General features: G+C 36.4%; 1 protein-coding gene across 3 annotated transcripts in view; it reads left to right on the top strand.

The window, feature by feature from the left end:
* Positions 1-13,066, top strand: part of mtor (mechanistic target of rapamycin kinase) — a 156,248-nt gene that overhangs the window by 49,995 nt on the left and 93,187 nt on the right. For all 3 annotated transcript variants that reach the window (XM_031905510.1, XM_031905511.1, XM_031905509.1), the window contains 7 exons: positions 2,247-2,359; positions 5,230-5,392; positions 6,811-6,903; positions 9,590-9,733; positions 9,821-9,963; positions 10,081-10,243; positions 10,596-10,741. In XM_031905510.1, coding sequence (XP_031761370.1) covers positions 2,247-2,359; positions 5,230-5,392; positions 6,811-6,903; positions 9,590-9,733; positions 9,821-9,963; positions 10,081-10,243; positions 10,596-10,741 — 965 coding nt within the window. The remainder of the gene's footprint in view (positions 1-2,246; positions 2,360-5,229; positions 5,393-6,810; positions 6,904-9,589; positions 9,734-9,820; positions 9,964-10,080; positions 10,244-10,595; positions 10,742-13,066) is intronic.

Genomic DNA, 13,066 nt, shown 5'->3' with positions numbered 1-13,066 from the left:
GCAGTTGATCCTCCTCTAGCACACACAAAGTTGTTGTCAGCTGGCTTGTTCACAAATTGGATGCAGATCCATTCCTTCCCAGTTCCGGGGGTCTTTTTCGGTTGGGAAGTAATGCTCAAACTTTTTTGAAAGCTGAGATAGGTGATCCTGCACCAACTGGGAGAATGAAGGCCCAGGCTCAGTCTGTTCCTAAATCCCTGCTTAAAGGAGAAGGAAAGGCAAAGTCACTTGGGGGTGCCAAAATGTTAGGCACCCCCAAGTGACTTTAATTGCTTACCTTGTACCCCGGGCTGGTGCCCCTGTTCGGAGAAAACAGCACCAGCTCAGGGTACCTGGAGCACAGCGCTTCCTGCTTCCCTTTCCGAAAATGGCAGCGGTTGGCGCATGCGCAGTAGAGTGAAAAGCGGACTTCTCTGTTAAAGTTCTGCTTTTCACTCTACTGCTCATGCGTGCACAGGGAACCAGGAAGGAGGAAGCAATCGCTGCTACCCCGGGCTGGTGCTGTTCTCCCTGAGCAGGGGCACCAGCCCAGGGTAAAAGGTAGGTGATTAAAGTCACTTGGGGGTGCCTAACATTTTGGCACCCCCAAGTGACTTTGCCTTTCTTTCTCCTTTAATGCTTAAAACATGTTAAAAATCCCAATGTTCGCTCGTCGTCTTATTGATTCCAGTTTGGCTTTGAATGCAGCCACTCAATCTGCCGACTTGAAGGCAATTGTTCTTCCCTGAAGTGACAGATTGTGTCTGATGAGCAGATGAATACGTCTTACAAGTGAGCAAGTTTTATGGCCCATTCTGTACTACACTGCTGTGGAAACTAGTATTCTTTTTTTAAGATGAGAGCCTGAAATAAAAGCCCTTTCAACCATTTTCTTTAAGTATGTCACAAAAGGTGGATCCCTTCAGTGCATGTTTGTATTTTTGATTTACTTTTTTTTGTTCCATATCTCTTTGTAAGAAAACACTATGCATGCTTCAACTCATACCATTCAACGCAGAACACATAAGTGTGTTCTAAACACAATGTGAAACTGATTTATTAATGTAAATGCTCCAGGGCTTAGAAAGCAAGTAGAATGCAATAAGTAATTAGTTTTTAATCTCACTAAAAGTTAGAAAAGCACTGAAATGGTAAATTAGAAGGTGCTATTATTCACCTGGTTTAGTATCAGACCCAATATTTTGCTCCATATTGAAGTCTCTTGAATTAATTTAAGCCAGTGATTCAGATTGTGAGTTAAATTTGAACATTTAGCTTTGCATTTTTTCATATTACTTTATTTTGTTCCATGTGAGTTTTTATTATTTTGTTCCTTTTTTCCTGGCAAAGAAGAGTCTATTCCATTGGCTAGTATATGTTGTTAAAAGGGCATTGCAGTGACATTTAGTAGACTGAGCTCTTTCCATTTGAAAATGTTGCAACTGTTAAAGAATTAATATTAAGAATAGAAATAATGTGAAGAATATATGCAGTGTAACATATTTTGTGTTGCACCCTGCAGTGGTAAATATAATTTTACATACATTTATGAAAAATGTTACTTTTTTCAAAATTAAAGTTAACTTTCAGTATGTTATAGAATGACCTATTGCTAGCATCTTTACAGTTGGTCTTTATTAATTTTTTTATAGTTTTCGAATTACTTGCCTTTTTTATCTCTTTACTAGCTTTTTCATGGGGTCACTGACCCCAAATGTGTCATACTGCACATATTCTTTATGTATGGTGTATGTTGTGTTTTTATGTATTTCACATCACAGCAATGTGTTCTTTTGTTCTGTCTTTACCCAACAATGTGAATAGATTAAAAAGATAAAAAGACCAGATTTTTCTATGTGTAGCTATAGTCTCTGTGGCTACTGACCTCCACGGCAGAATGAAATCAACTGACACTTGAGTTTCTGTACTGTACTGTGGAATGTGAAGAAAAATATATTGCATGTCAGACCCATGATTTAAAACCCTTGGGTACGTACTTTATGAAGCACAAAACTTCTCACAAGCATTGTAACATTCTACATAATTGTCATTATAATTATAGTTTTTTTTTTTATTGCGCCAAAATATTCCACTGTACTTTACAGAGATTGAATAGTAATTCCATGAAATAATGTCTTCATTGATCAAGTCCATCACCCCACAGAGTCTCATTATTATTACAGTTATAATTGAAAGTTTCTAGAGCTTGGAAGATTGCCTTATAGATTTTGGATAGATCTGTTTTATTTAACTTTTTGTACTTGCAGTTACTAAACGCTATTCAGATGTTTGGGGCTAATTTGGATGATTACCTGCATCTCTTGTTACCACCCATTGTGAAGCTTTTCGATGCTCCAGATTCTCCCATGCCAGCTCGGAAGTAAGAACTTTGCATGAAAAAGATTTTTTGATTAATAATAAAAAGTTTTTACATTGATGAACTTACATGATTTTAACTTACATAAATATTGATAATGTTAAAATAGCATATATAGTTTAATTTTAGAATCAAACTAGGTTTAGTTGCCTTGGACTTTGACTTGATTATAATCTTACAGTAACTAATGACTTTGGCTTCCGCAGTTAGCGACAGTGTAGATAGGGGGATCCTGAGGACCAAGAAACACCAAAAACCTAAACTGCTTGTATGCAACTACCACTTCAGAAACGTCTAAATTACTTACACCTTTTATTGTAAGACAGCATACCTTATATGTTGAAAGGAGAACAGCCTTTTCGTTATTTTTAATGTAATAACATGGTTCTGCTGATCTGGCTGACTAGTTTTAGAAAAAAATGTAATAGTTGACTGTCCTCATCCTGCATCCTCTAAATCTCACAATTCCCTGCACACTTGGGGACTGATTCATCAAAGTACGAGTGGGTAAACTCAAAATGGGTACCCGAAATGGGTAAAATTCGGATTAGATACGTTAATTTCTGATGATCGCAAATATCAAGAAAATGCTTACGAAAAAATATTAATTAATTAGTCACGATAATATCGTATTGGCAATCCGAAAGTCACAAAATCTTTGTATCCGAACGATCGTAAATGGCGAGAAAACCTTTCTGACTTTGATCCTTCTGTGCATGATTTTGGAAGCCTCCCATAGGACTCAATGGCACTCTGCAGCTCCAACCTGGCCAAAGGAAAGTCACGATACCGAAGCTTAAATGAATCCGAAACGTTCGTACTCGGCGCGACAAATACATTTTTGTCGCACAAATTGTAGCGTTTTTTGTCGCAAAGTACAAAAAAGTTGTGAAAATTAATGAAAAAGTCGCAAAATAGATGCACAGTATGAAAATACATTTTTTTTGTATTCAGAACCTATCGTACTTTAATAAATGAGCCCCTTGATGTCAACAAGGAAGGAAACAACATAGTGCAACACATTGTAGGTTATATAGTTCCTGCATTACTGTCTGTAAGCTGTAGGAAAAATTGTTACAATTTGTAACATCAATGTTTTTGGTCCATCCTCCCATCCAGAAATAGAGAGAATGTTTTGCAGATGAATTTCAACAAATAAAAATGTTGTTTATTATACCTTTTTGAATTATTATACTTTTTGAAGGAACAGATTACAGTGATAGTTATATTATTGGTTTCTGTGTTGTGTAGGGCTCTTTAACAAATTTTGGTTCAGAAGCTGGAGTACCCCTTTTAACTTAGTCTTTAAAGGAGAAGGAAAGGCAAATAAAGAGTTAATCTCAAGCTTCAGGCATACCTTCAGTTGTCTGAATAGTGCCCTTAGGTCTCACCATATTTCATCTGTTCAGATGATCAGAAGCCAAACAGGAAGAAAAAACGCTGAACTGTGTAAAGAAAGTTCCCATAATGCCCCACTCCTGCATGCTCAGTTTGTAAGACTAGGGGGCTGATTTACTTACCCACGAACGGGTCGAATGGAGTCCGATTGCGTTTTTTTCGTAATGATCGGTATTTTGCGATTTTTTCGGATGTTTTGCGATTTTTTCGGATTCTTTACGAATTTTTCGTTACCAATACGATTTTTGCGTAAAAACGCGAGTTTTCGTATCCATTACGAAAGTTGCGTAAAAAGTTGCGCATTTTTCATAGCGTTAAAACTTACGCGAAAAATGCGCAACTTTTCGCGTAAGTTTTAACACTACGAAAAATGCGCAACTTTTTACGCAACTTTCGTAATGGATACGAAAACTCGCGTTTTTACGCAAAAATCGTATTGGTAACGAAAAATTCGTAAAGAATCCGAAAAAATCGCAAAACATACGAAAAAGTCGCAAAATGTTCGTTTTCAAGTCGGAACTTTTCCAATTCGGGTCGGATTCGTGGGTTAGTAAATCAGCCCCTAGGAGTCAGCTTCCTGCTGATTGGCTCAGATCCACATTCCTAAGGGGGGGTGAGTTCTTGGCATTCTTGAGGGAGGGGGAGCAGGAGAGATCAGAGAGCTACGTGTCTCTGGCACATGAATTACAGACACAAGAATTCTTTTGACAGAGAAGTCAGCATTTCTGTGAGTGCTTATGGCTGTATTTACATAGACTTTTCTAATAAAGCTCACTTAGTTTTTATTTTTTTTTCTCCTTTAATTATTCATTCTAAAAACTAATCAATAAAAATGTTAACATTAAAAAAAACAAACTTTCATTATATGTCATTCAGTTGAGCTATGAGAAATTATAGGGCAATAGTTAGCCATTCTTAAAGCAACTGTGTCCCTCTGTACCTTTACACCTATGTATATGTCTCACCTGCACTATATAACTGTGCAGCAACCCAATAGTTTGGGGAGTTAAGCCCTCAGATCTTAGTCTTAAAGCATTGGTTTTCCAATGCTGAATCGTCAAATATGCAGATAGAAACAAAAGGATTCTACTTTTCTCTGACAATTTAGCATTAATGATTAATAATTTTGCTGATGTTCATGATAAAAATATTCCATCCTATTTAAAGGAAAACTAACACTAAAAATTTTTAAGTAAAAAAGTTTGTAACAGTCATTCATATTGTTTAGTTTTATCATTTAAATAGTACCACCTGTTTGTAAAATATCACATTTTTGAATTTGGAAACCTGAAGTACTAATGTTGAACTGATGTTGCAATCTGTATATTGTTCCTTGCAAAGTGTTTGTTAAAGGCCAAAAAACACCATGCTGAGATTTACTCAACCGCTTTTAGTTTAAAAGTCAGGTACCCGATATGCCACAATGCCTTTGCCTTTATTTTGATTGCTTGTAATAAACTGCTGTTTTTTCTTAGAGTGGCTCTAGAAACTGTGGATCGGCTAACAGAATCACTAGATTTTACCGACTACGCATCGCGTATAATCCATCCTATAGTTCGCACGTTAGATATGAGTCCAGATTTGCGAATAACAGCAATGGACACACTTTCATCATTGGTCTTCCAGCTTGGAAAGAAGGTAATGATAATTCAATAATAAACTGCTAAAATTAGTTTTCTTAATATTATTAGTAACAACACATAAACATTTATTATCTATTTGCAATGAGTTTGCATGTTCACCAAAGGTTGCATGGGTTTCCTTCTGGTACTCCGGTTTCCTCACACACTCCGAAAACAAGCAGGCAGGTTAATTGACTCTTAATAAAACTGACCCTAGTGTGATGTGGGAGCAAAAGACAGAACTTTGTCCACTAATTGCCTGATGTGACCTAACTTGTATGTGTGCCCTTGGTGTGTTTGTGTGCACTGTGAATAGTATGATCTCAATTGGTATTCCTAAATAGAAATGGTAATTTTCTATTTAGGAATATCAAATGACACATACTACTTGAAACTTGTATTTTTATGAAAATGGTTTAAATAAAATATTGACAAATGAGATATTTATGTTATTTATAAAGACTTAAATGTTTTGGGGAAATAGTTCCCTTTAATGGGTGAAACATGGTTGGGTTTTAAAATTGTACCTGCTTTTAGTATGGCCTTTGTTACTTGTGCATACATTTGAGCATGTCCCTTTGAAAACTTACATACTGTCTCATCCATGTGGATTAACTAGGTGCTAAATATCAATAATTTGTAAGAAACTAAGCCTCATGGGTGGGCATTTTCTGACATTAATCTATATAGAAATTAGTCCTATTTTCCACTCCAAGGAGATATTTGCTTTGCAACTTGAGCTGCCAACAGATGACTTATTTCACAGAAGAGGTTAAAAATATGAATGAATAGCTAAAAAGTAAGCCAATATGTTATGTTTTTTGCTATTGTTTTTAAATAAAAATTTTTTAGAGAACTTTAGGTTCCCCAGAGATATATATTTAAAAACAATAGCAAAAAACATAACATATCAGGTATTATAATGCTTGTTTGATTATAGATAATGTGGATTTTTCAATAGGCCTTTTTACTAAGGTTTTCTGAGAAAATATATATTTTTTTAAAGCCAGAAGGTCCCCATACACTTGCAGATCCACTCCTTCTCCCTACGGGTGGGCGATATCGGGAGAATCCAGGGTAATTCGATCGTTTGGCCCATAGTCTCCCATAGACTCCATTTTAATCAAATAATTCACATTTTTAAATAAATAAAACAGTACCTTGTACTTGATCCCAACTAAGATATAATTCATCCTTATTGGAGCCAAAACAATCCTGTTGGGTTTAATTACTGTTTAAATAATTTTATTAGCAGACTTAAGGTAGGAGATCTGAATTACGGAAAGACCTCTTATCCGGAAAACCCCAGGTCCCGAGCATTCTGGATAACGGGTGCCATACCTGTATTGTATAGATATTCAGTAGTTCTGTTAAGATTGTAAATCCTGTATGTAGGATTCAGTAGCAATTATTAATGATCATTTATTTTTATAGTACCATATATTCATTCCAATGGTGAATAAAGTGTTGCAGAAACATAGAATTTTGCATCAGCGCTATGAGGTACTAACCTGTAGAATTCTGAAGGTAAGAAGACTATCTACTTATGTTTACGACACTGTTATAGTAAATAGTTTCAGTAGTGTGCTTATTAATTGGCCAGAAGATAATCCTAATATTTTCTATTGATGTTTTCATCACTTTTTCTATCACTGTAAACTGTACTGAATGAACCTGATTTAAGGTTAGTTTTATTTATACATGTGGTGATTAAAGTCCTAGGGGCAATATATGCTTATAAGAGAAAGCTTTTTGTATATACTTAATCACATAAAGGATAATACAGCTATCCTCAATTTACTGCTGGAATATTTTGCAGCTTTTGTGTAGTTGTGTAATGTGTATAATGTGGTGAATTATGCCTCATTTTGTGCAAAAATGTCACCAATGCACCTGTTATGGCATTTATGGCATTTTTAAAGTGATACTGACACAAAAAATGTCTTATAAAAATATGAACCTACTTCCAAACCTGTTGACTGTTTTTCCCCAAAAGTCCTATTTCTCTACATAAATCCTACTGAAAATCCTGAACCCGACTGTCTGGCAGTCCGACTGTAGCTTCTCAATCTGTCAAAAGGACTACGTCATAAACTGGGAGGATTCAGCTTGCCGTTTGCTTCAAAGAGTTTGCCCTCCCTCCCTCCCTCACATAGCATTGCATGGCGTTGTGAACTAGATAGCAGGCAGGCTTGATCTTTCCGTTGCCTGCCTACTTCAAAGGGCTTTGCCCCCCTCTCTACTCTTCCCACAAAGAATTAAATAGCAGGCCAGCTTAAGCTTTCCTGTGCCTCTCTGCTTCTAAGGGCTTACCCCCCCCCCATTACACATAGATGACAGGTTTGTGATTGGGCATATTTATTCACTTGGGAGGCATTTCAATTAAAACCCGGAAGAGGGGAACAAACATGGCTGCTCCGTGGGTCTGTAATTCTTGCTACCATAATTATGAAGTGAAAAAACTTAGCAGATTTAGTTTATAAGGAATTTAAACCTGATAAAATTAGAACACAACAGCAGGTGTAAAAAAAAATTTTAAGCACCCTATTGTGTACAAGTCCCAGTTGATTAAGAATAGCTGTAAAAATCACAAATCATTATGTTACTGGAGGTTATACCCCATGATGATAACTCGTGCATTACTGCATTGAGGAATTGAGAGAAGAGAGGTGTTTTTTCATATAAACCCCTGTGAACAACATTTAGAAAAATGGAAACATCGGGGAGGTATTATCAGTGGTATATATTGTTATAGCTTAGACAACCACAAAAGATAGATTTGCAATTTATTTTTTTACCCTCTGCCTAGGACAGTGCCAGGTATAAATTTGCTGCTGTATAAAACCAAGCATCTTAACAATTCACTTGTCTTCTGAAAATACCCTTATGGAAACAAGTTGGAAAAAATTGTGATCTCCAAAAATGAAAATCAGTTACTATTTTCTTTTGCATTATATGCTTTTAAGAGGTAAATGTCACTTGAAAACATTCATTACCGGATTGTCAAGTGATCCCCAACCAATAGCTCATGAGCAACATGTTGCTCACCACCCTATTTGTTGTTTCTCCCATTGGCCTCAATGTAGGTGCCCATTTTTTAATTTCTGGCTTGGCCTGCAGGCTAGCAGTCCACATGGTGCCACCAAATAGCAAAATTACAGTCCTTAATTGGCATCCCGAAAGAACTTTTTTCAAGTTTGTGTGGCTCACCAACACTTTTTATGTCTGTGTGTGGCTCATAAGGGAAAAAAGTTGGGACTCCTGCTCTAGAGGCTGCAGCTGGCAATTAAATTTAATGAATAAAGTGGCCTGTTGCTTATATGGTGAGCTGCATGTGCCACTGCTATAAGGACAGAGGTCAAAATATAGGTTTGCATATTTAGGACTTTGGTTTAGATGGATGAATAAATAAAAAAAAGCTTTTGAAAAATGAGACTCTTAAGGGGCTGATTCATCAAAGTACGATTTTGAATCCCGAAATGGGTAAAATTCAGATTAGATACGATAATTTCTGATGATTGAAAATGTCACGAAAATGCTTACGAAAAAATCGTATTAGTCACGATAATATATTGGTGATCCGAAAGTCACAAAATTTTCGTATCTGAAGGATCATAAATGGCGGGAAAACCTTTCTGACTTTGATCCTTCTGTGCATGTTTTTGGAAGCCTCCCATAGGACTCAATGGCACTCTGCAGCTCCAACCTGGCCAAAGGAAAGTCACAATACCAAAGCTTAAATGAATCCGAAACTTTCGTACTCGGCGCAACAAATATGGTTTTGTTGCACAAATTGTCACGCTTTTTGTTGCAAAGTACGAAAAAGTTGCAAAAATACACAGTACAAAAACCTAGAAAAAATACGATTGTTTTTGTATTCGGAAGCAAACGTACTTGATAAATGGGCCCCTATGCAGATCTCAATGTCGCCTACTGGCTACAAGAAGCACCAAACAACAAAGTGAAAGTAATTAAATAATATTAATATCTTCAATTATGTAAACCTACACCCTGAGGCCAGAATTTTTAATACAAGTTGTTAAAGGTTTATGTATAATTATGTACAACTAATCTGCTATAGTAATTTATATAAAACCCCAGCATATGTCAGTAGCAGTAACAGGAGCATGTTTACAGTGTTAGAATATAAAATGGTAACAAGAGAAAGGTGGGATGCGATTTCCAGATTTGTGTTTCCGATAATATCTTCCAGGGATACACTCTTGCTGATGAGGAAGAGGATCCTTTGATTTACCAACATAAAGCACAAAGAGGGAATCTTAGTGAGACTGCCAGTGCCCCCCTGGATGCAGGACCAATGAAAAAGCTTCATGTCAGCACTACCAATTTGCAGAAGTTAAGTAACTCAAGTATTTCTGGATTGTACAGTACTAACCTCACATAAACACTGGTATGTTTACTAAGACAATAATTAATTTAACAGGCTTGGGGAGCGGCTAGGAGAGTCTCTAAAGATGACTGGCTGGAATGGTTGAGACGGCTTAGTGTGGAGTTGCTAAAGGATTCTTCTTCACCTGCATTACGGTCCTGTTGGTCCTTAGCACAAGCATATAATCCTTTGGCTAGGTGAGCTCCAAAGTTTCTAATAAAAATGGTCAGTGAACCTTAAATGTGCCTAGTTGGTGTCTAGAGTTCTAAAAAATGTGATTGTGTGTTTTTTTTGTTTTTTTTTTTAAATTCCAGAGACCTTTTTAATGCAGCTTTTCTGTCATGCTGGTCAGAGCTCAATGAGGATCAGCAAGATGAACTGATCCGCAGTATCGAGTTAGCTTTAACTTCCCAGGATATTGCGGAAGTAACACAGACACTGCTGAATTTGGCCGAGTTCATGGAGCATAGCGACAAGGTATAAGTGAGTCATTGTCTACATAGCGTGTGAAAGAGACTTTCAGTCCTAGACCATATTTTATGGTTTTAAAACTTCTGGTAAAATAAAATTATTATTATGGAAAATAATATTTAGTAGCATCCCTCAGTTTTAAACTGGTTGAATTTTTCCCACCACACACAGCATTCCACCATTCATTTTTAAGCTAACAAAAGCTCCTGTGCTCTCATGTGTAATACTCTGTAGACACATGAAGAGGCATGTGAGAACCACTGGTGCACATTGGCCTTGTGTTTATTTTCATATTATTCTTTCTTAAATTAATCAAGTACTGTATCTTGTCTTACTCTAATTTTGTTCCTTGTTTCAGGGACCTTTGCCACTAAGAGATGACAATGGGGTTGTACTTCTTGGAGAAAGGGCATCTAAATGTAGGGCATATGCCAAAGCACTTCATTATAAAGAATTAGAATTCCAAAAAGGACCTTCTCCTGCGATTCTAGAATCACTTATCAGGTAGGATTTCTGAGAATGGATTGTTAAAATAGATAGATGAAATTTTTGGTAACAATTAGCTAAAGCTTATGTTTGCTAGTCTGCCTAAGTGATCAGTACTGTGACCCCTATGACCCTCCAGCAGCAGTTCTTGCTCAAATGATGCTTATTCACAGGGGCACCATACATTCTACACCTTACTATTTGTGGCACTTCAGAAGGTTTTCAGCTGCTACATTGTATGTCAAATGTTACTTTTCATTAGACTGAAGCCATAGGTCTCTGTCTCAAGAAGTTTAATTTATAACTCTTTGTAGCTCATCTTTTTCTATATTTAGTATGTACAAGTGAGTCCAATGAGCATGTGTGGAGTGAGTTTTTTTTACAAACTTTTTCTATTGCCTAAAATTGTTCTTATGAACAGAGCATAACATTGAAAGAGATCAAAAATAAGATAATACCAAGATAGTGACCAGCAATAAAAAGGGGAGGTAAATTAGTTTGTGTTGGCATATGGTCATAAATTTGAGAAGCAAGTTTGGGAAACTCTGCATTTGTCATAAATGTTTACAGGGATTTTAGTATTCTAGTTACTAAAAAACAGCACACCATTCCATTGCACTGTTTTTTAGGCCCTGCACTGCCAAGTTCTTCCATTTTTCCAGAGGGAATCCATTTGAGCTTGTGCAAGAGGAAAACTTTTTCAGAGGTTTCTGTACTTTTCATACGCCCCCTGAGCACTAGACCAGGGAGGGAGAATGAAAATAGATGGTGTGGCGCTCAACAAACAGTACACCAGGCTTGTGCATTTCTTGTAGCAAAGGTACAGCCCTGAGTAGTTGGGAACATTTTTGCACTTTGAGATGTTTTTGTGTGAACCACTTCATTACAGTAATATTTTTGATAGTAGTTATTAGAAAAACTGTCCTAACTCTTAAAGGAGAAGGAAAGGCTAGTAAAGAGTTAATCTCAAGCTGCAGGCATACCTTCAGTTGTCTCAATAGTGCAATTAAGTCCCCCCATATTTCACCTGTTCAGAAGATCTGAAGCCAAACAGGAAGAAAAAACGCTGAGCTGTGTAAAGAAAGTTCCCATAATGCCTCACTCCTGCACAGACACCCAGACGTGAACATGCTCAGTTAGTAAGACTATGAGTCAGCTTCCTGCTGATTGGCTCAGATACACATTCCTAAGGGGGGTGGGGGGAGTGAGTTCTTGAGGGGGGGGAGCAGGAAAGAGCAGAGAACAGAAAGCTGCGTGTCTCTGGCACAGGAATTACAGACACAACTAACCTTTTTTCAGAGAAGTCAGTGCAGCATTTCTGTGAGTGCTTATGGCTGTATTTACATAGACCTTTCTGATAAAGCTTACTTAGTTTTTACCTTTCTTTCTCCTTTAATATGGTCCCCATCTGTGAAAGGTTACATGAAGCATCCACTTAGATGAGTATGACATAATAAATATAATTTATTTAATTTATTGTTTTTTGGGTTTTTTAGGTCTCAGTAAACACTAGCACATAAAGAACCTTTTCTTGTTCCATGTCTTATTCACCTACTGTTTAGTTATCCACATTTATGCTACTGCTTTTTTTTAGGCCCATTATAGAGGTATGTAAGAATCCATACACAGTCTCTCTGCAGTCCTTAAGTGAATTAGAACAAATTTTATATGTTGAAATATTTTAATAGCAAGCAGTTTCTGCTTTGTTTTAGAAGCAACAGAGAGATGTCTTTAGACCCTAATAAATAGAGTGTCCTTCTGACTTCCTATGAACAATAGCATTACAAAATAGCATAATAATTAATAATATGAAGTAATATAAGTAATGTATCAAAATGCGGTTCATTTTTAGAGAACCGAAACAGTTTGATTTAATTGCAGATCATCATCATTGATAAGGGGTGTTGTTATTAGCTAAGTTTAAGTGTCTTATTTATATTTAACCACCCATTTCTGGATAGTTACCAGCGTATATAGTTTGATCTTGTCTCCTCACATTGGGAAGTGAGATATAGCTAAAAATTAGTTTGTTCAGTTAAAATTGTTGGTGTAGTTTTTTCTACACAGACAGCTTTATTATCTGCATGAAAGTTTATCATATGAGAGACTGTTGCCATATTGGTTTCTGTGCAAATTATATACTATATATGATAGTGTTTTCCTAAATTAGATTGCACCTCATTTAACTTTTATATCCCCCTCCAGCCTTGCAATTCAGCATAGAGTCACAAAATATATGTTTTTTTTATAGCACCACAATTGTCCTCAGTGTATTACAAGACATAAACACAAACGGGGTATAGGTATTTTTATGTTATAAAGTAAAAAGATAAATATGTGATT

Source organism: Xenopus tropicalis, chromosome 7 (genome assembly GCF_000004195.4).
Source record: "Xenopus tropicalis strain Nigerian chromosome 7, UCB_Xtro_10.0, whole genome shotgun sequence".
NCBI classification, from domain to species: Eukaryota; Metazoa; Chordata; class Amphibia; order Anura; family Pipidae; genus Xenopus; species Xenopus tropicalis.
Note: the sequence above shows the minus strand (reverse complement) of the source record. Positions and strands in the feature narration are given on the sequence as shown.